The sequence below is a fragment of the Xenopus laevis genome, chromosome 8S (assembly GCF_017654675.1).
Source record: "Xenopus laevis strain J_2021 chromosome 8S, Xenopus_laevis_v10.1, whole genome shotgun sequence".
NCBI classification, from domain to species: Eukaryota; Metazoa; Chordata; class Amphibia; order Anura; family Pipidae; genus Xenopus; species Xenopus laevis.
In genome coordinates, this window is record NC_054386.1 from 85762499 (window position 1) to 85788291 (window position 25793).

At 40.6% G+C, this 25793-nt stretch overlaps 1 protein-coding gene across 3 annotated transcripts in view; it reads left to right on the forward strand.

The window, feature by feature from the left end:
- meis3.S (Meis homeobox 3 S homeolog) overlaps nucleotides 1-21606 on the forward strand; it is a 36957-nt gene extending 15351 nt beyond the window's left edge. For 2 of the 3 annotated variants that reach the window (XM_018231836.2, NM_001086063.1), the window contains 6 exon segments: nucleotides 2050-2161; nucleotides 9065-9210; nucleotides 15057-15133; nucleotides 15420-15478; nucleotides 15613-15702; nucleotides 20717-21606. In XM_018231836.2, the coding sequence (XP_018087325.1) occupies nucleotides 2050-2161; nucleotides 9065-9210; nucleotides 15057-15133; nucleotides 15420-15478; nucleotides 15613-15702; nucleotides 20717-20973 (741 nt within the window). In that variant the 3' untranslated portion in view covers nucleotides 20974-21606. 3 annotated transcript variants of the gene reach the window in all.
- The last annotated feature ends 4187 nt before the right edge of the window (nucleotides 21607-25793 follow it).

Below are 25793 nucleotides of genomic sequence, written 5' to 3' on the forward strand. Positions count from 1 at the left end.
ATTTCAGTGCAGAATTCTGCTGGAGCAGCATTATTAACTTGTTTTCCAAACACATTATCCCTTTAAGGAAAGAAAAATCTTAACGTCTATGGTGAGCTTTGGTAAATGTTGGTACCCCTATGTCTCCAGGAAGTAATCATGTCAGCATGTAGAAGTAATACACTTTGACCACAGGAAGATCTTAAGCTACTTGGTTGTCACTGTAATATGTACACTTTGGTCCCTGGAAGGCCCATAAATATGTCACTGTCATTTGGACTAACCCCTAAACACATCATGGCCATTAGTACATTATGGCCCTTAATTGAGACTAACCCATAAACATAGCACTGACATTAGTAAACTTTGGTCTTAGTTTCCATTTTGGAGTTACAGAGTAGGTGCTGTTAACATTTCAAAGCCTCTGTGTCTGTACTTCATTTACATTTAATGTCTTCACCAACCCCCCTGGAGTTTTTAAATAAGAAATCAATGCTCTTTAAAGCTTTCCTTCCCATGGGTTGCAAGGCGCCTGCACACTCTCTCCTTATCCCACTATGTCCCATTGTGAATCTGGGGTTCTCCTTATATGTACCTCAAGGTTAAGCAGGATAGAGTAAAGGGTCACGACACTGCTATATCCAAACCTACCCAGCTGGAACCCAAAGCTTTCTGTGATCACCTGAAAGCAGCAGCTAACTACACTCCACAGGGGAAAAGGCGCCCAGCCAGAGCCTTAAGGCAGCAAGTCCCTTTGAATGCAGGATTAAAGGGTCAGCAAGGGTCATTTTAGCTCCCAGAGGGGGTGTATGTACTAATGAAAATTACCCTTTGCATCTCAAGAATGGAGAGTATTGTCTTTCATTCTCTCCTTATCTCTCTGGTATTTCAAAAAGCTCCAACATAAAGGACTACAGAAAATCAGGTTGTGTCTGTGTCCAGTGTGTACAGGAGATTTTTATTCTTTAAAAAAATCACACGATCAGATTCGGGGAGATTTAGTCACCCGGCGATAAATCGGCTCTTCTTTGGGGGTGACTAATCTCCCCAAACTGCCTCCCGCCGGCTAGAATATAAATCACCAGCTGGTGGCACTCGGAGCGGTTCGTTTCCAAAGTCGCCCGAAGTTCCTCGTGAGGCAACTTCAGAAAATGAAGTGATCCGAGTGCCATCCCACCAGTGATTTAGGTTCTAGCCGGCGGGAGGCGGTTTGGGGAGATTAGTCGCTCAAAAAAGAGGAGATTTGTCGCTGGGCGACTAATCTCCTTGAATCTGAGCAAGTGTCTCTGCCCTTAGAGTGCAAGTCTTCCTAGGTGTGACAAAAAGATAAACGGAAAACGTATCAATGAGGCACATAGCTACTTTCACATAAAGTCACTTTGCTGAAGTCTTTATTTTTATTTCCCATCATTCTTCATCCACCATTTGCCTATTCTGTGTATTTGTGGCATCTACAGACCACTAGAGGCTGCAGCCTTGAATTGGGCCTTATTTAACCTGGCCCAGAAAGGCCTAAATCTACCACTATTGACTATTGGCAGAACTGGGAATGAGCATTTTTAGTTTTAAATTTTAGACTGGAAAGCATAGATTATCAGTGCCGTATGCGTTTTCCATTCAAACTAAGAGGAATGGTGCTAGTATTAGTGATGGGCGTGAAAATTCGGGGCAAAAATTCGCCGGCGTCAAAAAAAATTTTTTCGCTGGCGTCGGAAAAAACGGGCGCCGACATCAAAAACGGGCGCCGACGTCAAAAACGGGCGCCGGCGTCAAAAAAACGGGTGCCACCGTCAAAAAAAAACGGGGGCCGGCATCAAAAACGAGACGCCGGCACCGTTTCGTAAATTTTCCACCGTTTCGCGAATTTCACAAATTTTTCGGCGAAGCGAAACGGCGCAAATTCGCCCATCACTAGCTAGTATAACTGCTCCCTACTTTATAGATTTCTGTGTGACACCTAAAGGCTAACCATGCTGCATGTAGTACAAGGGAATATATTTCAGTCCTGTTCTTGTGGCAGCATATTAACAACGTCTATACATTTTTAATATGTACATTTTGTGCCCTCAGAATAACACATGGATACGAGATCATGATGAGACAGGCTCTACTCACTCAGGTACACCGGGTCCTTCCAGCGGAGGGCTAGCTTCCCAAAGTGGAGATAATTCCAGTGAACAGGGTAAGATCAGAATTCATTTTTTAATCAACACATTTTACCCTTTTATTGTTTGTTGTTGATTTACTATTTTTTACATGGGTGTTGCAAGGCCAATTCATGAAAAGACCATCTTGTCTATAAAGTTGTCAATTGCTGCAATGTCAGTGTCTCTGAGTAGCATATATCATATGTGTGCCGCAGAAAATCTACTCTTGTTGCTTTTTGCTACCTTGGTACATTGAAGTGAAGTGAAAAAGCAAAAAATGGCATGCACCTTTAAAGAGATTCAGTTATGATTTTTATTAGTGTAGTTTTTATTTCTAAATGCAAATAATTCACTCTACAATATAAAATTTCATTCCTGAACCAGCAAGTGTATTTTTTTAGTTGTAATATTGTTGAGCAGGTGCATCTCAGGTCATTTTGCCTGGTCATGTGCTTTCAGAAAGAGCCAGCACTTTAGCATACCAACTGTCCCTTTTTTCGGAGGGACAGTCCCTCTTTTGACAGCTCAACCCGCAGTCCCTCATTTGTACTGGAAAGTCCCTCTTTTCTCTGCACTGAACAGCCAGAAAAAGAAACAAAGTTTCTCACTTAATTGGCTTTTAGCAGAGAGCCCAGAACAGCTAACACAAAAGACACAAAAACACAGTTTAGATAAGGAGAAATATTTTCAAACTTTCATAACCTGCCAAATTTTGTAAAACAAACATGGTAATTAGGGGGTGTGGTCAAAAAATTGCTGCGCTACATGCGGGAAAAAATTCTTTGTCCCTCTTTTTACTTCCATAATGTTGGGAGGTATGCTTTAGGATGGAACTGCTTTCTGGCAGGCTGTTGTTTCTCCTACTCAATGTAACTGTGTGTGTGTCGCAGTGGGACCTGGATTTTACTATTGAGTGTTGTTCTTAGATCTACCAGGCAGCTGTTATCTTGTGTTAGGGAGCTGCTATCTGGTTACCTTCCCATTGTTCTTTTGTTTGGCTGCTGGGCGGGAAAAGGGAGGGGGTGATATCACTCCAACTTGCAGTATAGCAGTAAAGAGTGACTGAAGTTTATCAGAGCACAACAGAGCACATGACTGGGGGCAGCTGGGAAATTGACAATATGTCTAGCCCCATGTCAGATTTTAAAATTAAATATAAAAAAATCTCTTTTGAGAAACTGATTTCAGTGCAGAATTCTGCTGGAGCAGCACTATTAACTGATGTGTTTTGAAAAAAAATTGTTTTCTCATGACAGTCTCCCTTTAAGTTAATACTTTGTTAAACCTTCTTTGGTAGAATTAGCATCTTACGATTGTTTCCTGTGGCCAGCTAAGAGCCCTTTGTGAATTTTTCTTCCACACCGCTCATAAATATTTTAGGCCAACTTGTAGATCAGCCAAAAAATGTCAAATGTCAAATTGTCAGCTTGTTCTCAGCTTGACTTTTTTCACTGACCATGGGATGTACGCTAGGTTTTGTTGATATATTTGATTGACTCCTTTAATTTTTTTTTCAGAGTATTTCTTGTGTCACTGACTTTCTCCTTCTTTATATCAATAGTCTTTGTGTAACACATTGCAGAAAGTTCTTTAATACAAATGATTTTGCTCCAAAGGTCTCTTATATGATTGCTGCAGTCTTTATTCAGTCATCTGTTCCATTAGCATGATTCTTTAGAAAGGTGATTGTCTTGTGTGTTTTAGATGATGACTTTGGTGCTGGGGTTGTAGAAAAGGCTTCCTTCTCAAAAACTCTTTGATGCTCCATATTATACCAAATACACCACTGGCAGCTCTGTTTTCAGCAGGTTGATTGTATTGCTCTTTGGGTTAAATTTTGCAGATCTGAGCAGGTTTAATCATGTTTAATACAGCAGCGACCGAAAGGCCCCAATCTATTTGTCGCCAATACTATTTCCAACTAGTATAGGAAGGTATGATAAGAAGATGCATTTCGGAACCATAAACTTGGAAGTATGGCAGTCTATGCACTTTGTATGATATTATACTTGTGTATCATGATCTACAAAGAAACAACCCAAATTCAACCACTCAATGGAGAATTTATGAAATGCATTTATTTAACAAATTCATAAATGATACAATTTACCATCATCTAGAAGGGAAACCTTTCAATAGACACCTAAAATGACTGCAATCATTAAGATATTTGAAAGTAAATGATGTGTCTAAAACCATCTGACTTCCTTATCTCAATGGGAACATTTTTCCAAGCTCAGGTTTTACCTACAAGCGGCCTCTTCTTTCCATTTGGCACCAGTGAATGAGAAGTCTGTAGTTTCTCCTGGTAGTCAGAGCAGTTTAGACCATTGGTACTTTTATAATGGTGAGCCAACACCTGACTGTCACTGCAGTGGGGTTTTTTTTTTATTAAATGCTGGTAGAAATACATAAATATAGCTACAAAAAGAGTTGAAGTGTATATCTGATCTGCAAGCCCCTCTGGCTGTATAGAAGTCACAGCTTGTCTTTCTCCCTCTGCCAAACTTATACCCCTCCTCTACAGAACCCCCTCCTTCCAAAATTCAAGGTCATCAGATAAAAGTTTGGAGTCAGTCCTGTGCTTTAACTCAGCTGCCTAAGATATTTTTTCTCATCTCTGTAAGCTGCCTCTCATTCATAAATCTTTGCGCCCCCTCCACCCTTCACCAAGCTCCCTTTTCCTCTCCCCCTCCCCATGCTGCTTCACTGCCTGTCTGCTTCATTGACTCACAGCGAGGGTTGCCATAAAGCCACAGGGAGTGTTGGTTAATCACAGAAAAATCCTTGGGGGGTTTCTCCCATCGGCCTCTAGATCTAGTATCCCTCTCCCCACTCTCCTACCCCCTCACCACCTCGCCTTCATTCAGTCACTTCTTGCAGTATGTAAACTGGATTAGTGTAAAATAAACAACTTGGGGAGTTGCGCTGGCTGTAACATAACCAGAGACTTAGTATGTGTATATAGCTCTATATATTTAGTCCCAAGAAGAAAACAGGATACAGTACAACAGGGACGGCTTAACAGCAGGGTTATGATCACCAAAGCCTGATCTTGTGAGACATGGATCAGTTAAAGGCTTTATTTCGTCATCACCGTCACCATTGTCATCAAAGTTATTAATTTTGTTCACAAGTTTAAATATCTCTTTCCAGTCCTTTTAGAGATCTATCTTTCATAAAAATACAGTATATATATTTTAAAAGTTTGATGGGTTGTATAACAGCTTAAGGTAGCCTTTCCTATATCTCTCTCTGCTACATCTAAAGGTGGCCATAGACGTAGAGATCCGCTCGTTTGGCGATATCGTCAAACAAGTGGTTTTCTCCCTGATATGCCCAACGATCGGATCATAATGGATCCGATACAGGTGGTTGGATCGCCGGTAGGATTGACACATTTTTTACCAGCTGGTGGGGGATGGGAACAAAAAGGGGTGGAGTGTGACGTCAAAGGAGGGGCCGTGATGTAAAAGGGGGCGGGCAGCGGCGCAGAGATTTCAAGACGGAGAACAAAAGTCAAGTTTCCAGGGGATTGGGGGCAGGCTGAGGGGTCTTTTTAAGGGTATTACAAATTTACCGGCAGTTACATTGCCGGTAAATTTGTAATACTAGCTCGGCCTTGGCAGGTGTTTTACAGGCTAGGCCGGTAAAATACCGGCTGGGTGGCAACCCTAATCACGGGACCGCATAGACGCATAGATGTGGCCACGATCCAATGGGATTTTTTAACCTGCCCGATCGAGATCTGATCGACTTTCGGCCAGTTATTGATCAGGGAAGCCCGTATAAGCTGCCGACTTGGTCTGTCAGCAGCTTTTATCGGCCCATGAATGGGGGTCTTAACAGCCATAGGTGACCAAGATTTTGTTATAGAAGTAACTTACCCAGCACAATGCTAACTCGTCCAATGGGAAATGTTTTCAGTCATTTAAATTGGCACACAAGGCATTTCTATCAGCGCAATCCTCTCAAGAACAGCACTTCTGAAATTACTCATAACGTGAATTATGCTGCCCATAGTGGAATGGTATGGATTGAGAACAAGATGTTTGTGTTCTTCTGTAATACTTGATGTTGTGTCGACAAGGGCAACATTTTTCTAAGTGATCTTGAACTTTATTGTTCATGTCATGTGTTCTGAAAGGTATCATATGTAAAATTGGCACTGCATTTATCCTACTATGTTTTCTGGGGTATTATACATGGAATTGGCATTGTATTTATCCTCTTGTGTTCTATTATGTAGTATACATGAAATACATACGTTGCCATATGTTCTGGCATATTACACATGCCACTGTATTCATGTGTTCTGGGATCTTGTATTTGGAATTGGTCCTGGGATACTATGAAGGAATCTTTGTAAAAAGGGTCTTTAAAGGGCTTCTATCATGATTTTTATGGTGTCGTTTTTATCTCTAAATGACACTGTTTACACTGCAAATATTTCACTTTACAATATAAAATGTCATTCCTGAACCAGCAAGTGTATTTTTTAGTTGTAATATTGGTGTGTAGGCGCCACCTAAGGTCATTTTGCCTGGTCATGTGCTTTCAGAAAGAGCCAGCACTTTAGGATGGAACTGCTTTCTGGCAGGCTGTTGTTTCTCCTACTCAATGTAACTGAATGTGTTGTAGTGGGACCTGGATTTTACTATTGAGTGCTGATCTACCAGGGAGCTGTTATCTTATGTTAGGGAGCTGTTATCTGGTTACCTTCCCATTGTTCTGTTGTTTGGCTGCTGGGGGAGGGGAAGGGGAGGGGTGAAATCACTCCAACTTGCAGTACAGCAGTAAAGAGTGACTGAAGTTTATCAGAGCACAAGTCACATGACTGGGGGCAGCTATGAAACTGACAATATGTCTAACCCAATGTCAGATTTCAAAAATAAATATAAAAAAATCTATTTGCTCTTTCGAGACAGATATTTCAGTTTGCTGGAGCAGCACTATTAACTGATGTGTTTTGGGGAAAAAAAACATGTTTTTCCCATGACATTATCACTTTAATTAGCCTCTTCAAACACAAATAACACCCTTCATCTATGAGAGGAAGTAAATGATATTCTATCAGTTTTAGTAGAAGTGCCTAAAAATTAGTGCTAATAGTATCCCTTCCAGCTGGGATAAAAATGCAACTTTATTTAAGTACTGTGAGACAGTTAAAAAATGCTTGGCAGAGGCTTTTATAGCTGCAGCCAGATAAGCAAGTATGATCACTCATGAATGCTGCCAGTAGCGTTTCCACAGTGATGTTTGCTTGTCACTCGGGAAATGCTGAAGTATTCTTGCCCAGGGTGTACAATGCACTATAAGAGTTGCCGTACACACACCGTTATATTAATCTTAGACACTTTGCTCCAAACTGCTGCTCAAGGTTTACTTTTAGAATGGATTCACACAGGCTGGAACAACAATCTTATGCAATTTGGTTACATTCAGCAAATTGATTGTCCTGCAAGACTGTCGGTCAAGCTCCAGGTCCGCTGATGACCACTACACACACATTTATGAGCTTATTGGCTTTCCAGATTTTCATTTTTGGGCAAGAAACATAAAAAATAATTGCCATTTTGGCAAAAATTATCACAGTGAGCCCATTTTTCAGTGAACCAAATAGATAATATAAGGTGACATAGTCAGGCACGTGGTTCAGGCCTAAAGTGACTGGATACTTATAATTAAAATTGTATGTGGTCATTTATATTTAGTAAAATCAATAGGGATGCACCAAATCCACTATTTTGGATTCGACCGAACACTTGAATCCTTTGCGAAAGATTTGACCAAATGCCGAACCAAATCTGAATCCTAATTTACAAATGCAAATTAGGGAATGGGAAGGGGAAACATTTTTTACTTCCCTGTTTTGTAACAAAAAGTCACGTGATTTACCTCCCGTCCTTAATTTGCATATGTAAATTAGGATTTGGATTTGGTTCGGCAGGGCAGAAGGATTCGTCCGAATCCGAAACCCTGCAGAGAAAGGCCGAATCCTGGCCAAATCCCGAACCGAATTTTGGATGCGAGTCCGAAAGTCGCTCACGTCAACACTATACTATACTAAATTGATGTGAGTGGCTTTTTGGACGAACATCCAAAATTTACTTGGGCAACAATTTTCGAGTTTCACGAATTGTTTGTGAATTTTTCGCTGTTTCGAATTTTTCGGCGCAGCAAAACGGGAGACATTCGCCCATCACTATTCATCTTTCTTTGTGTCCCATTATATTCCATTGACACTTATCTGTCTAAGGACTCGCCTCCAAGTGACCCATATCTTTATTAGAACCCGATTCAACCTTCTCTGCCTTATCCCTATCCCCCTGTACATGCGAAGCCTTTTGTTCTGCACATCTCTTTGTTCCTGATGTTTAGCATTATGAGAACACATCAGCAAGGCAAGACTTTGCATAGGAGAGTCAACTAGATGAATAGGAGGAGATGGGGTTGTTGAAGAGGTGAGATGGAGCTCAGTGAGACCTTGCAACACAGGGCAAAGAAGACACAACTCTGATACATAATTTACCTCCCCTCTAGGCAAGCTTTTAAGCTCTTATTTTGCCGCAGGTTATTGGAGCTGAGCAGCTGTTATTTGGTCCCCCAGACTCTCCCCCCCCTTCGATTTATGTTTATAAGACAGGAGCCTGTGCGTTTGCCTGGGCAGGAAGAAAGAGATCTTACAAGGCAGTAAATTGTGTGCAATCTGAAAAGGAAGCCCACAAAGGCCAAAGTATTTTAACATTTAACTCTAATCTGACATCATGAAACATAAATAGGCTGCTGATTCTGTAGAAAACTAGGCCCTACCTCTGGTTTGCGTTTGTTCGATCAGCTATTAGTAAGAAGATACGGGTATCATATGTACAGAATAACAACTGTAATGTAGCTAAGACTTATGCCTCCGTTCACTTCATGTTGGGTCTCTCCCACAGGCGATTGTATGGATAACAGTGTGGCATCACCCAGCACGGGCGATGATGACGACTTAGATAGAGACAAGAAGAGGAACAAGAAAAGAGGCATTTTTCCCAAAGTTGCAACGAACATTATGAGGGCGTGGCTCTTTCAGCACCTCTCGGTAAGTCTGTATCACAATGTTTATAGGATTTCCTGCTTAAATAAACCAGTGTTACCCCCATTCTGATATTATACATTGAGTACAATTGTTTTAGCAGAACGAGAAAAGGTCAGTACTATCTATGCCATCTAGTAGTCTATCTATAGCCCATAGAGCAGGGATCCCCAGTTGGGGAGCAACACTAGCATGAAAAATGTTCCTGGGATGCCAAATAAGGGCTTTGATTGCCCATTTATTAGCCCATATGTGGATTGTCAACCCACATTTAGGCTCTGTTTAGCAGTACACCTGGTTTTTTTTATACAACCAAAACTTGCCTCCAAGCCTGGAATTCAAAAATAATCACCTGCTTTGAGGCCACTGGGAGCAACATCCAAGGGGTTGGAGAGCAACATATTGCTTGTGAGTAGGGATGGGCGAATTTAATTTGCCGCAAAAATGACGCCCATAGACTTGTATGGCATTGTGTGTCAAAAAAAAGACGCGCGTTTAAACAATTTCGCCGTGCGACAAAATTTTATTGACGCCCATAGACATTTCGCCGGCAGCGAATTTTTGCCAAAACAAAACGGGTCAAATTCGCCCATCCCTACTTGTGAGCTACTGGTTGGGGATCACTGCCATAGAGCAAGAGACAAACCTTCTGTTTTTTTATTTATGTGACTGGGAGCTGCAATATTGTTCCTCCTAAGAGCAACCAATTAAATATGATCCATTAATTACACTTAAGCTGTGACATCCAGTGTCCCAATTTGTCGTGGCACACAAAGCACTTTGTTACCTACAGGAGATCGCCATTCCCACAGCAACAAAGTGTCTTAAAATATCTTTTAATAGAAAATAATGCTGAAGAAGGCATTTTTCCCACAATTGAGCCAGATCATCGCGTGTTAATGCATTAAAAGGTATTTTAAGACACTTTGTTGCCATTGCCCTAAAGGGTAAATATGTTAGAACGCAGCAGTTTTTAGGGCAGAGACACACAATTAGATTAGGGGAGATTAGTCACCCAGCAACAAATCTCCTCTTCTTCGGGTTGACTAATCTCCCTAAACTGCCTCCCGCCTGCTAGAATGTAAATTGGCGGTGGGATGGCAATCGGCGCACTTCATTTTCCGAAGTTGCCTAACAAGGAAACTTCGGGTGACTTCAGAAAACAAAGCGCTCCAAGTGCCATCCCGCCGGCAGATTCTAGCAGGCGGAAGGCAGTTCTGGGAGATTAATCGCCCCGAAGAAGAGTCAATTTATCGCCGGGCGACTAAATCTCCCCGAATCTTCGCGTGTGCCCTTACCCTTAGACAATGTGCTTGGCCCTGTTTCAAAATACACAATTGTTTAATAGAGTTTCCCATTTCACTTTTACATTTTAGAGCAAATAAACAAGTTAAAAAAAAATCACATAAAATGACTTTGATTTCCCATCTATCAGACCAAAGAAAAAAACAACTAGATATGCAGTATATTTCTGATTATACTGTATCAACCATTTAATAGCAATGTTTATATAGGCATGTTTGTATGTTGATCCCTGTTTAGGTTGTGGATTATATCTGATCTAATCTATGTTGGTTGACTGGGTTACCAGCTGCAAGAATCTTAATTGCAGAGTTATATTAACATATCAATAGACGGTTGTGTTAGGATAATAACCCCCACGACTATAAAAACGATATTCTCGACAGAAACCTGCCCAGTTCACCCGTGTAGAGAAGTTCCAATTAAAATTAACCAAAGCGCAGAATAAAAGCTTTGAATCTCTACTGTTCTACCCCATCGAGGGAGCCTCAGGCAAAGTTTCAGCTTGCGAGGTAGAGAGAAACAATTAGTAAGAAGGAAGCTTGTCCTTGCCTAGTTAAACAAAGCAAAGTTAATGAACAATGACCAATTAGTTACTAATTGTCAAAGCTATAAACCTATTAGAAGCTGGTAAACGGGTAATCAATTCTAGGTAATTACCCTGAACCTTCTCAGCAGAAGTCACTGGGGAGGAAAATCAAGAGATCCGCTAGCTCTCTGAGAATACATTGCAGGAATCATTGAAATTAAAGCAGCCAATAGCTATTTTAAAGGAGAAGGAAAGGCTAAAATGAAGTAAGCTTTATCAGAAAGGTCTATATAAATACACCAGTAATCCCTCAAAGTAATGCTGCTCTGAGTCCTCTATCAAAAGAAACACTGCATTAATTTCCTTCTATTGTGTACACATGGGCTTCTGTATCAGACTTCCTGTTTTCAGCATAAACCTCCAGGGCTAGGGCTTGAGCATGCTCAGTTTGCTCCTCACCCCCTCTCTTTCCCCACACCCTCCTTCCCTCCCTGCTGTAATCTGAGCCCAGAGCTATGAGTGAGCAGTAAGAGACTCAGGCAGGAAGTGATGTCACAACAAGCTAATATGGCAGCTGCTATTCTAAACAGACAGCGAGTTTCTAGAAATGTAAAACATTCTGCAGAATAAATATAGTGTTATAGCTTGCACTATTGTGGCTAATCTATTGGCAATATACTGCTTCGGTAGCTTTCCTTCTCCTTTAAGTTTATTAAGTACTTTTTTTAAGGAAAGGGTTGCAACTTCAGAAGTGTTTCAAAACTACACAGCTAAAGTCTGTTCTGCTACTTGCTGTAAAGGACAGCAACTTCTTAGATATATCTTTGCCCACTGCATTGGAAAAAGGTTGTTTATGACAAATCTTAATGCAATGGTGCTTTTGATTGGTATAGCAAGAAATCAGATGCAATCATCCAGTATAGCCTCTCTTCCAAATCTGTGGTTATGCTATAACAGATCCTATATCTTTTTGGTTCTGAACACTTGGGGGGTTATTTATCAAAGTCTGATTTTATCTCAACATTTTCTGCTACAAACTCCGATGAAATCCACTTATTTATTATTAAATTTTCCCTAAATTTTGCTTTGCGGGAAAAATCTGATTTTTCAAGATTTTTCGGGATTTTCAACCGAAAACTTAGATTTCTTATGCATTTTTACCCAAAAACTTCTGGGTATTGCACAAAACCCAGCGCACATCAAAAAATCTTTTTTTTCAAGATTTTTCGGGATTTTCAACCGAAAACTTAGATTTCTTATGCATTTTTACCCAAAAACTTCTGGGTATTGCACAAAACCCAGCGCACATCAAAAAATCTTTTGGACTTCCAAGTCAGTGGCGTAACTACCGGGGGAGCAGGGGGTGCGATTGGGTCAGGGCCCGCACCCCCTCAGGGCCCCCCGGCAGCTCGTGTGCCACAGAGGCGTATAGAGGGGGCGGGGGCACGGCTGCACTTACAGCACCAGGGCCCGCCCCTTCTAGTTACGTTACTGTTCCAAGTTCTCCCATTGACTTATATGCAACCTCGACAGGTCTGAGATGCCGGATTTTCTGATTCTGACTTTTTCATACTTGGGGTTTAATAAATTCCGAAAAATTCGTGATTTTCTTTAAAAGCCCTATTTTATCCAAAAAAAACACAATTTTTTGGGGGGATTTTTGCAGAGTTTAGTAAATAACCCCCCTTATTGTGGTCAAACATTTGGTGAGACTCCCTTAGCTTGTAAACAGATAAGGATAATGTGGTCAATATAGTCACACCCCTATAGTTCCACTAATACCCAGGATCATAAATAAGATTTCACCCTCAGCTTTATTCATATGAAGCCCCGTCTAGGGGAACCAGACCCACAGTTTTGGAAATTGTCCTATAGCAATTCATTAACATTGGGGGGTTTCTACAAAATAATAGACTAGGCCAGATGTCACCCTGGGAAAAGACAAGCTACTCACACCATCTGCATATAATGTATTGTGCAGCTTATTATAACTGTACTGTGGAATTACATTGTGAGTCAGAAAAATCTCCAGAAGATAATACAGCAGAGATTTTAGGAAGGCAACAAACATTTGCTAGTGCTGCTTGTGTGCAATGGACTACCATTTATCTTTGTAGTGGCTGAGCTTTGTAGTGGCTGAGCTTATGAAGATGTCCACCATGGTTGTGCCGACAGGTGAACCCTAAGCATCAGCTATGTGTTCAGTAGATGTGCATTGCTATAAAAAGAAATTATGCATAAATACCAGGAAATCAGCAGTAACTGAGGGTTGAAGCTCAGCAAATACGTTAGCTGAAACAAAAGAATTCAGCTCCTTGTTTATCCACACACAAAAAAAAAAACCAAAATGAGTAAAAACAAATAAAATCTTTTTGTGAAGCTGCAAATATTTGTCTCCCAACAAAACTCTGGCCTGGTAACCCTTAGCAACCTTGAAGCCCCGTGCATTTATCCAACCCCTCCTTTTTATCATGCTTTTGGGCCTTGCGCCTGTACAAGCCTGTGCCCATGTTCTTCATCTGTCACCGGGTTGTCAGGGGAAGGTCTCCTCTTGATGGCAACCTTAGACCCTCAGCCTCATCCATCATGGCTGGCCTTGACAGCGCCATAGTATTTTTCTAGGATCTTCTAATCAACCTAGAGGCCAGTTGTACATTTCCTGGGTCCTTGCAAAAGAAAGCAATGTTTATGCCTGCCCATCTGTTCCAAATCTAGTATAGATACCCAACAGAAAACAGCTTTCCCCTCAAACCCCCCTCTTTCCTTTAACAAACCAGATGGTTATACATTGTTGACGGGGTCTTTTTTGTTTGTCTTCGCTTCATTTGGCTAAAGTCTAACAAACAGAATTGCCTTTAATAAAAACTTTAAGGTAGTTTGTAGACATTATATGATTTAGTTGTCTAAATAACAAATACTAGACATATGTGGTTGCAACAACTGAAATACACAGCACTAAGTATTTGGATCACATTTAGAAATGTTTTTTACACTAAGGGGGTTATTTATCAAAGTCGGAATTTATCTCAATATTTTCTGCTACAAACTCCGATTAAATCCGTTCTGGTTTTTTACGCTTATTTGTTATTACATTTTCCTAAAATTTTCTTTGTGGGAAAAAATCAGATTTTTACGATTTTATCAGATTTTTCACCCCGATTTCTTATGCTTTTTGCCCGAAAACTCCGGGATATTGAACAAAACCCAGCGCACATCAAAAAATCATTGGGACTTCTCCCATTGACTTATATGCAACCTCGACAGGTCTGAGATGCCGGATTTTTAGATTCAGAATTTTCCATCCTCAGGGTTTAATAAATTCTATAAAATTTGTGATTTTCTAAAAGTCCGATTTTAAAATTTTAAAATTTAAAAAATAAATCACGAATTTTTCGGAATTTTTGCATTCGGAGTATAGTAAATGCTGGGCTCTGAACTCAGTTTGTATTTTAGGCTGCTCACCTCAACTTAGAGAAAGATTGCTTGTGATACCTAGGGGGTTATTTACTAAACTCCGAATGCAAAAAAAATTGTGTTTTTTTTTTTGTTTTTTTTTAAAAATCGGACTTAAAAAAAAAACACAAATTTTCCGGGAAGTTTTCCGTGGATGGAAAAGTCAGAAACTGAAAATCAGGCATTTCAGACCTCTCAGTGCTCATTGAGAGAAGTCCTAATGATTTTTGATGTGCGCTGGGTTTTGTGCAATACCCCTAATTTTTCTGAGTTTTCGGGCAAAAAGCATAAGAAATCAGAGTTTTCGGGGTGAAAAATCCAAAAAAATCCCACGAAAATTCGATGAAATACCCAAAAGAATTGCGAAAATCTGATTTTTTTTTAAATTTAATAATTAAAACGTATTTAATTATAAGTAAGTGTAAAAAAACAGAGCGGATTTGATCAGAGTTTGTAGCAGAAAATATTGAGGATAAATAACCCCCTAATTGTTCTTCATTCAAACAACATACCATCATGATGTACAAAACCATAGCCATTGGTGTAATATAGTTCATTTCCATTGCAGCACCCTTACCCCTCCGAAGAACAGAAAAAGCAGCTAGCACAGGATACAGGGCTCACGATATTACAGGTCAACAATTGGTAAGTCCTTTATTCGCTGATGCCTAAATAATAGAACCAAATAAAGCAATTGATCACTAACCATTTAACCAAAATGTAAATTCTATGTTATTTGTCACCGTCGTTGAGATATGCAGCATATTCTCTATCTATGAATGCTAACAAATACCCTCTAAATTAGAAATAAAGTCGATATTTTAAAAGTCGTTTTCGGAAACTAATTATAGTTAAATTAACTGTTCTGGGTTCAGTCTACCCATTCATCAAGGTACAGAATATAATGACCACTCATTCTCTGTTGTTGCAGGTTTATTAATGCAAGAAGACGCATTGTCCAACCTATGATTGACCAATCTAATCGCACAGGTAAAAATGGCAATTGGGAATATTAAAGAGATATTTTTCCTACATATCTGTATATTATATAGTGCAACAAGGAACTAAGGAAAAGCTTGCATGGGAATACAGTATGGACTTTTACAATGTTTTTCAATTTGCAGGGCAAGGAGGTGCTCCCTATAGCCCAGATGGTCAGAACATGGGAGGATATGTCATGGATGGACAACAACACATGGGCATTCGACCCCCTGGTGAGACATTTATATTTATTAGTTATATATTATTTCTGTCCAGTGCTGAGCTCCTATTGGTGGAGTATTCTGCAAAGAGTCAGATTAAATTTCTCCTACTTCTAAGGTTGATGGTGATGGGTAACAGTGAGATCCAATCAGAATGTCTATATGTGGAAACTTAGTGGACCAGAAAACGATCGTAACATTTTTCAGTAGAGGTTTATGGATATTAAGTAGAGGGTTAAGGTGTTTACTATTCGTAGCACTAGATATTCATTAGCTGCAAATTACGACATATTGAAATTCACCAATGCTCCAGTCATACATACACCCCCATAAGATGTTGACCAGTTTTGAACTGTATTTAATTATATTACCCTGTTAGAATCTCCACATAATTTAGTATTTAATATACGATTTTTCATAGATGGAGGGGGCTCATGGGTGTGCTATTTTGTGGTCTCTTGTGGTCTTAGTTGCCTGTCTTCACCTTTATTAGGAACCATGGGAGGATTAGGCATGGCCGTAGGTATGGAGGGGCAGTGGCACTACATGTAACCGCTGCAATCTTTCTCATACTAGGGATGTAAGTAATATTTATCTCTCTATATATATCTCTCTCTCTATATATATATACAGTATATAATGGTTAGAAAATGGTATGAGGGAGTGCTTGTCAATCCCAACTCCTTCCTACCCGCCATCCTCCCAAGCACATAACCCAATATCCCTTCTGTTCTTCACCTCACACTGGCGCATTACAAGTAATGTGTGTAATTTGTATTTACTTGCATGTATGTCACTGCATGTGTCCTAAATGGAAAGCTGCTGTTGTAAGAGATTTAAAATGGAATATACCTCCACTTATGTCGGCACAAAAGAACTTGCTTATTGTAGAGATGACCGTAAGTCGGAGTGCATTTTATTTACCCAGCATGTAATATGCAGACTGAGACAATAGGGGCCCACCCAAAAACCTTAGACCAGGGGCCCACCAAAGAACCATAGACCAAGGGCCCACTCTTAGTACTATTATTATTCTTCTCCTCACTAAACTGCTATTCTCCTAGTCTCTATTCCTTACATACAGTATTATAATCTATTATTTCATCTATTTAGCCTCTTTGTTCTCAAAGAAATAGGAAATGGCCATGAAATAGGCCAAATCTTTAGCAGCACAAGGGCCCCTAACACCTGGGCCCCCCCCGGGAGTTTTCCTCGTATCCCGGTGGGCCAGTCCGACACTGGTAATATGGGAAATACAGGCAAGGTTTTTATTATGGGGTTGACAGAAGTGCTGGAGGAAAGTAGAAGAGAGAGTGAATTTGAATGAAATGGAAAGAAGTGGAAATGGGGCAAGGGGATGAGATGATACAGTTACAGAGTTAAGACACGAGTTTATAGACTCACCAGGAACCAAAATATTAGGGCAAAAATATATACTAAAGGTAGTGGGGGCCTGTGTGTCTCGCCTTGTCTGTCAGAATAGTGTGTAGCATCAGAGATCAGAGAAGGGTAATGTCGATGAGTGTATACGATGAGATGATACTACACTAGCTGAGAGAGGGGTCTTCTGGAGACTCAGGAAAGCTAGTGGGAGGTTGAGGCAGAGAGAGAGACAATTAGCTACAGAAGATGAGATAGTCAGGACCCCGGCAGCAGCTAATTGATACGCACCAAGCTAAATACTCCGTCTCCCTTGCCGTGTCCAATTGCCCTGACTGCACAGGTATGTAGATTTGTCTGCTTCCGAGCAGCGCTTCACCACGGGTCAGGAAAGGCCTCTCAATGCTACAGCAGGAAGCGATTCCTTTTATTAACCAGGAATTTTGTTAACCTCTTCATCGCAATAATACAACAAAACCCATTTTTGGATGCCTGGCATACATACAAGTAGGGTTGCCACCTTTTTTGTAAAATAATACATCCTATATATTTGTTTTTCCCTATTAATAACATTGGGATCAACCATAATTTTTAATCGGCCAGGCCGGTAAAATACCGCCCAGGTGGCAACCCTACATACAAGTTAAGGCTGTGAAGGCAATTCTTGTGTATGAGTGTCAATGGTACAATGTACAGCTCCCATGAAACCTGCATGAGGACAAGGCAACTAGTATCAACCGGCATTTTACAGCAAGGCAAAAGCATAAAGGAGCACACAAAGGAACAAAGACATTTGTGAATAGCATTATAATGGATGTAGTTTTGATCTTTGTAGTGCACCCTGTGAAGCGGTGATTATAAATTAGCCCTATAGTCTCTTCATCTGATTTGCTTTAGGGCAGGAGCACACAAAGCTACTGGAGGAGATTAGTCGCCTGGCAACAAGTCGCTTCTTCGTTGGGCGACTAATCTCCCTGAACTGCCTCCCCACCGGCTACAATCTAAATTGCCCACGGGATGGCACTTGGATTGCTGCATTTTCCGAAGTCATCTGAAGTTGCCTCAAGAGAAAACTTTGTGTGACCCTGCCCTTAAGGGATTCGGGCACGATTTTTATGGTGTAGTTTTTATTTCTAAATTACACTGTTTACACTGCAAATAATTCACTCTACAATATAAAATTTCATTCCTGAACTAGAAAATTTATTTTTTTTGAATTTATAATATTGGTGTGTAGGTGCATCTCAGGTCATTTTGCCTGGTCATGTGCTTTCAGAAAGAGCCAGCACTTTAGGATGGAACTGCTTTCTGGCAGGCTGTTGTTTCTCCTACTCAATGTAACTAAATGTGTCGCAGTGGGACCTGGATTTTTACTATTGAGTGCTGTTCTTAGATCTACCAGGCAGCTGTTATCTTGTGTTAGGGAGCTGTTATCTCGTTACCTTGTTCTGTTATTAGGCTGCATGGGGGGAAGGGGAGGGGGGGGTGATATCACTCCAACTTGCAGTACAGCAGTAAAGAGTGACTGAAGTTTATTACAGCACAAGTCACATGACTGGGGGCAGCTGGGAAACTGACAATACAGTGGTGTGAAAAACTATTTGCCCCCTTCCTGATTTCTTATTCTTTTGCATGTTTGTCACACTTAAATGTTTCTGCTCATCAAAAACCATTAACTATTAGTCAAAGATAACATAATTGAACACAAAATGCAGTTTTTAAATGAAGGTTTACGTTATTAAGGGAGAAAAAAAACTCCAAATCTACATGGGCCTGTGTGAAAAAGTGATTGCCCCCCTTGTTAAAAAATAACTTAACTGTGGTCTATCGCACATCGAGTTCAATTTCAAAGGTTATAAAGCCATTTCTAAAGCTTTGGGACTCCAGCGAACCACAGTGAGAGCCATTATCCACAAATGGCAAAAACATGGAACAGTGGTGAACCTTCCCAGGAGTGGCCGGCCGACCAAAATTACCCCAAGAGCGCAGAGACAACTCATCCGAGAGGCCACAAAAGACCCCAGGACAACATCTAAAGAACTGCAGGCCTCACTTGCCTCAATTAAGGTCAGTGTTCACGACTCCACCATAAGAAAGAGACTGGGCAAAAACGGACTGCATGGCAGATTTCCAAGGCGCAAACCACTTTTAAGCAAAAAGAACATTAAGGCTCGTCTCAATTTTGCTAAAAACATCTCAATGATTGCCAAGACTTTTGGGAAAATACCTTGTGGACCGACGAGACAAAAGTTGAACTTTTTGGAAGGTGCGCGTCCCGTTACATCTGGCGTAAAAGTAACACAGCATTTCAGAAAAAGAACATCATACCAACAGTAAAATATGGTGGTGGTAGTGTGATGGTCTGGGGTTGTTTTGCTGCTTCAGGACCTGGAAGACTTGCTGTGATAGATGGAACCATGAATTCTACTGTCTACCAAAAAATCCTGAAGGAGAATGCCCGGCCATCTGTTCGTCAACTCAAGCTGAAGCGATCTTGGGTGCTGCAGCAGGACAATGACCCAAAACACACCAGCAAATCCACCTCTGAATGGCTAAAGAAAAACAAAATGAAGACTTTGGAGTGGCCTAGTCAAAGTCCTGACCTGAATCCTATTGAGATGTTGTGGCATGACCTTAAAAAGGCGGTTCATGCTAGAAAACCCTCAAATAAAGCTGAATTACAACAATTCTGCAAAGATGAGTGGGCCAAAATTCCTCCAGAGCGCTGTAAAAGACTTGTTGCAAGTTATCGCAAACGCTTGATTGCAGTTATTGCTGCTAAGGGTGGCCCAACCAGTTATTAGGTTCAGGGGGCAATTACTTTTTCACACAGGTTTGGATTTCTTTTCTCCCTAAATAATAAAAACCCTCATTTAAAAACTGCATTTTGTGTTTACTTGTGTTATCTTTGACTAATAGTTAAATGTGTTTGATGATCAGAAACATTTTGTGTGACAAACATGCAAAAGAATAAGAAATCAGGAAGGGGGCAAATAGTTTTTCACACCACTGTATGTCTAGCCCCATGTCAGATTTTATTAAAAAATCAGTTTGCTCTTTTGAGAAACAGATTTCAGTGCAGAATTCTACTTGAACAGCACTATTAACTGATGCATTTTGGGAAAAAAAACATGTTTTCCCATGACAGTATCCCTTTAAGGTAAGGTTACCAGATCATGTAAAAAGTTGGTTACATCTCTAGAGAATGGCTGGAAGGGCTGAAATGACTGCATGTTATTGCAATACAATCTTTGTGCAGCCCAGCAACTTGCATTTATTAGAAATGTAATATTTCACTTGACGTGGAGAGAAGTTAATGCTAACTTGCCTTACGTTAGGGGTCTCCAATGCAATGCATTGTGGGGTACTAGAATTAATATCCCATGGGTTTTGGAATTCCTGCCCTTATGCCTATGAATGTAAGCTTTGGTATTCTTCGTATGTTGCAACAAGGAGCACTGGTTTAACTGGTGAGCTATGGGTTGTGATTTTACTGTCGTTGTCTATAAGAGAAACCTGTCCGAAAAATCAATACAAATACATAGTATTTTGTACAAACATGCTGAGATCCTACTATTTTACAGTCTTGTCCTAATTAAAAGAACAGTTTGGTCCAATGGCTGATGGTTCTTTATTTCTCTTGCAGGCTTCCAAGGAATTCCTGGGGATTACACAGCAGCCCCAAGCACTATGCCCATGGGATTCCCACCGGCTGGCTACACACCTGCCATACCGCCGCACTCTGCCGGTCTTCGCCACGGACCATCTCTACACTCCTACCTCCCAGGGCACCCTCACTCTATGATTCTGCCAGCGGGCGCCTCCCCTCACCACCTGGTATCAGCGCAGAGTCCGGCGGACGCACTTCTAAATGGTCAAAACATAGACATTCACGCTCATTAATATCGGACACCTTGGGCGTTAGTTCAGTGACATTTTTTATTTTACCTCCAACAATTTTTTAAAGGGTGTTGGCTAAACTTCATGTGCTGGTCCTACAAAAGGGATAAAACAAGTGTTCAACTCTTTATCCAGCTCACTGTAGCCGCAGAAGCTAGTGGATGATAACATGGACATTCAGAAGAGAGGACACAGGATGAAAGCCATTTAGCTGGAACAGTGACAGAGTTAAGACAAATGGGCAGGGGCCCTTCCTGGGAGTCGGTGTGAAGTCATTTTTAAGGAAGAACACTCTGATGGAGGAGAAGAAACATTCTTTTAAAGCACACCCTTCATTCCCACTATTTGTTTTTCGGATGGACCAAGACAAGATGATCACGCGTGGACAGATGAACTTTGAGGATTTACATTTTAGGGACTTGCTTTTTTTTTTTTTTAAGTTGTCACTTGAAGCAGGGACTAAGTTAACTTGTACATTTTTAAGTAATATTATTATTTGGGTTGATACGTGTCTTGTTTTACCTGTTTTTTTTTTATGATAAAGGAAATGAACTTGAAAACAAAATGCCACTGTGGATGTATATACATATGTAAAAATATTTATAGCACCTATAAAATTCAGGGTAAGCAGAGGAATTTTTGTTTCATGTTTTTAAGTACTAATGCACCTGGGATCCACCATACTAGGTTCAATCATGTTTTAGGCAATAATTCAGCAGTACATTCTAAGTGAAAGAAACCTTTCTGTTAACCATTAATTTCCCTCCAGTGAAAATGACTAGCCAGCCATTAGGCAGGCCTCTTATGTCGGGAGATTAGCACTGGTTATTAGTGATGGGCGAATTTATTCGCCAGGTGCGAATATGCAGTGAATTTCCACGTTTTGCCGCCGGCAAATAAATTTGCAAAACTGCAGCGAAATTTCTTCGGCGAAAATTCGTTGCGTCCAAAAATGTTTAATTCTGGCGACAATTCAATTTTCACGCCAACATCAAAATGAATGTTTTTCGTGAATTTCTCCCTGTTTTGCGAATTTCAAGGTACATTCGCAAATTTTTCGGGGAAGCGAAACAGAACAAATTCGCCCATCACTACTGTTTATGTCGACCAGTATCAGTGATGGTTTTTGCCTGGTGTACAAAAAAACTAAACAAGTCAATGGGTTAAATGAGACAGAGATAGTAAGTATGCAGACTAGGGGGCAAATTTACTTACCTTGGAAGTTGCGCCATCGTTGGCTTCACTGCACTTCGCTAGGCATAGATTCGCCAGGGCTGCGCAAGATCCAAAGATCCGAAGTTGCACACAAGTTACTGATCATTACCGATCAAGTTGCGCTAGCGATGTAACGATCAGCGGTTCGAAGTTACACTAGCGATGCCTAATTTACATACGGGTGCAATGTAAAGTACAATGGCCGTATATGCAGCAGCAAACACATTACACTACACCAGGCCAGGGAACCTTAATATATATTTTCTAATGCCCTACACATGTGCCCACAGTATAGTTTAGGTACCATATTGTAATGTTTTGAGTAGCCGAGGATGAGTAGAGTATAACAGTGCTTTATTAGCAGGCTCACAACAGTAACTTTCACTTTTAAGCTGTCAGGAAGTATGCATAGATAAGTCTGGGCACAGTGACATCTACAGGCCATTTGTATAAACACCACATATTCCCCCCTATAGTAGGAAAGCATTTTGGCAAATGTAATAAACAACAACAATGCATCTTAAAGCAATAATATACATAATTCACATCACATAGTCCTGGGTCCATGCAGGTAGTTTTCTGATTCTCTCAGTACGCCTTATAGGTTCACTTTCTTCAGGCCTATTGCAGTTGACATCAGGAGTAGGAAAATGTCCTTCATCAAATGGAGCTTCTCCAAAGTCAAATCTAACAGGAGCAAGACAACTTGCATTCCATATGTGTCCATCAGACAGTTCATATGTGTATGGTCCTCGCTGGCGTCTCACTGTAGTAAATTTAAATTGTCCTTGTTTCAGTATTCCTGGTTTCTTAATTCTGACTAAAGATCCAGGCTGAAAGTGTACTTCTCTGGCACCAAGTTTCCTGTCAGCAAAAGCCTTACATTTGGCTTGTTGACGTTTCACAATGTCAGCAGTAGATGATTTTGTAGGCACAGTATTTTGTGGAAGTTTGATGTCTGCAACATGTCACTTAGTGTGCATCTGTATGCCATGTAATAATTCAGCTGGAGATGATTGGGTTGTTGCATGGCAGTTATGTAGGAACTCTGAATCAATGTAGGAACTCTGTTGTAAATACTTTCCAAGATTTCCCAGTAAGATTTGCTGTCTGTAGTGCTTCTTTCAGACTTCTGTTGAATCGCTCGAATTCTCCATTTGCTTGTGGGTAATACACTGAAGATTTCATATGCACAATATTCCTCTCTCTCAGAAAGGAGGTAGAAGAGCCATCGTTGTCGCCATTTGTTATGTTTTAGGTAGCCGAGGATGAGTAGAGTATAACAGTGCTTTATTAGCAGGCTTTCATGCACCCATTACACAAAAGTAACTTTCACTTTCACTTTTAAGCTGTCAGGAAGTATGCACAGTATAAGTCTGGGCACAGTGACATATGCAGGCCATTTGTATAAACACCACACATATGTTATCAAATGTAGGGGGGAAGGAGGGTATTCTAAAAAAATTTTTCGATCTTTTTAGCCTATCACCCTATAAAAAGTAAAAGACGCCAGTGTTTTTTTGGGACTTAGAAAAAAATGTCAACTTTTTTTGGACCATCCCTATCTACTCTATTGCACTTCACCTGGTCTGAGGTGGCGAAGTAAAGTCTGGGGCAAGAGATAACGTTCATGAAAATCCGCAACTTGAGTGAATTAGCGTAGTTACGTCCCTTCGTCAGAGCGCAACTTTGCCTGGCGTAAGGGTGCGAAGTAGCGCTAGAGTAGGTCCACTTCGCTAGTGAATTTATGCCAGCACCTATTAGTAAATCGGCAAAGTGGCAAAATGACATCACGCTGATGAATTTTCGTTAGCGTCAGCCACTTCGCACTTTAGTAAATTTGCCCCTATGCATGCTAAGGTCCAGTACCTAGGATAGACCTGTATACACCAAATGAAAAGAGAAGCTTTAAAATTGGTCAAACTGCCCAACCAAATCTGTGGCCACCTTCACACTTTTTACTATTTGTTTAAAGACCAGTAACATAAATTTTTTTAAAAAAAAAAAATGTGTTTCTACATAACGAAAAAAAAAAAGGCACATTTAACTTTAAATTCGCAAAGTCGTTATTAAGAAATAACTTACCGATTCTCCGCTTGCGCTCCTCTTCAGAAATGGCGTCAGGGCGACGATCCATCGTGTGGCACTCAAATTCTCCTCCCTGGCTATCTCCTATATAAGGCAGGGAGGAAAGAGGAGCGCAAGCGGAGAATCGGTAAGTTATTTCTTAATAAAGACTTTGTCAATTTAAAGTTAAAAGTGACTTGGTGTTTTTTTTTTCGTGAAGTACAAATTTTTTAAAAAAATGTTTTTATGTTACTGGTCCTTTAATAGTAAGATGTAGAAAATTCAAAGACATATTAAATTTGATCTCCTTCATTTTGTCTTGCATAGGTTTTTAATATTATGTTTTTGTTCAGAGGCTCTACAGTTTGTTGTTAAAGTAGTAACCTAGGGATGCACCAAATCCAGGATTCAGTTCAGGATTCGGCCTTTTTCAGCAGGATTGAGATTCGCCCGAATCCTTCTGACTGACCGAACCAGATCCTAATCCTAATTTGCATATGCAGATGGGAAGGGAAATCGTGTGACTTTTTGCATATGCAAATTCAACCGAATCTTTCGCGTAGGATTCTGGGGGTTCGGCCCAATCCAAAATAGTGGATTCGGTGCATCCCTAGCAACCGTGAGGTTGTCTACATGGCATTATGGTAATTATGTGATCACTTGAAAATGCTAATCTGACTTCATTTTCATGCAATTCATGCTTGTACTGGCAAGGAAGGGGTGACTTCAATTCTTTTCAAAACAAAGGTATTTTAGGTATTTGCCACAAGGTTGCTGATGGAATTATGCAACACACTAGAAACACCACAATTTGTGGATACTTCTGTCGAGGTGCCGCAAGTCTGCAGTACAGCTGATCTCTGTCATCAATAATTTAAAAAGAAACCTGGTCACAGTCCTGTAAGTATAGATCCCTAAAACCTTCTGAGGTTTCCAGCCTGTGGTGGTGGATTTTAGCCAAAGCAAGACTATATTTTCACATTTTTCTAGCCTTCTTATACCCTGATCAAATTTTATATTAAAAAAAGTGAAGCCTACTGAATCCATAATTTGGGATTTGGCCAAATTCCAAACCATAATTTGCAAAAATCTACTATATATATATTTACTCCTTCCCCCCAGAATCAGTGTCAGACAATGGCTTAGATCAGTGATCTCCAACCAGTAGCTCGTGTTGCTCTTCGACCCCATGGATGTTGCTCCCAGTGGCCTACAAGCCAGGCCCGGACTGGCAATCTGTGGGTTCTGGCAAATGCCAGAGGGGCTGCTATAAGATGCCATAGAAAGTCAGTATTTAGTGGGCTGGTGGGGCTGTTTGGGCCTCTATGTGGGCTGATTGGGCCTCTGTGTACCTGAAATGCCAGGGCCTATTTTAATTCTCAGTCCGGACCTGCTACAAGCAGGTGTTTATTTTTGAATTCCTGGCTTAAAGGAGAACCAAAACTTAACTGAAGAAGTAGGGCAGAAATGTTATAAATTATCTTTGGCTTCTGTACCAGCCCAAGGCAACCACAGCCCTTTAGCAGTAAACAATCTGTGTC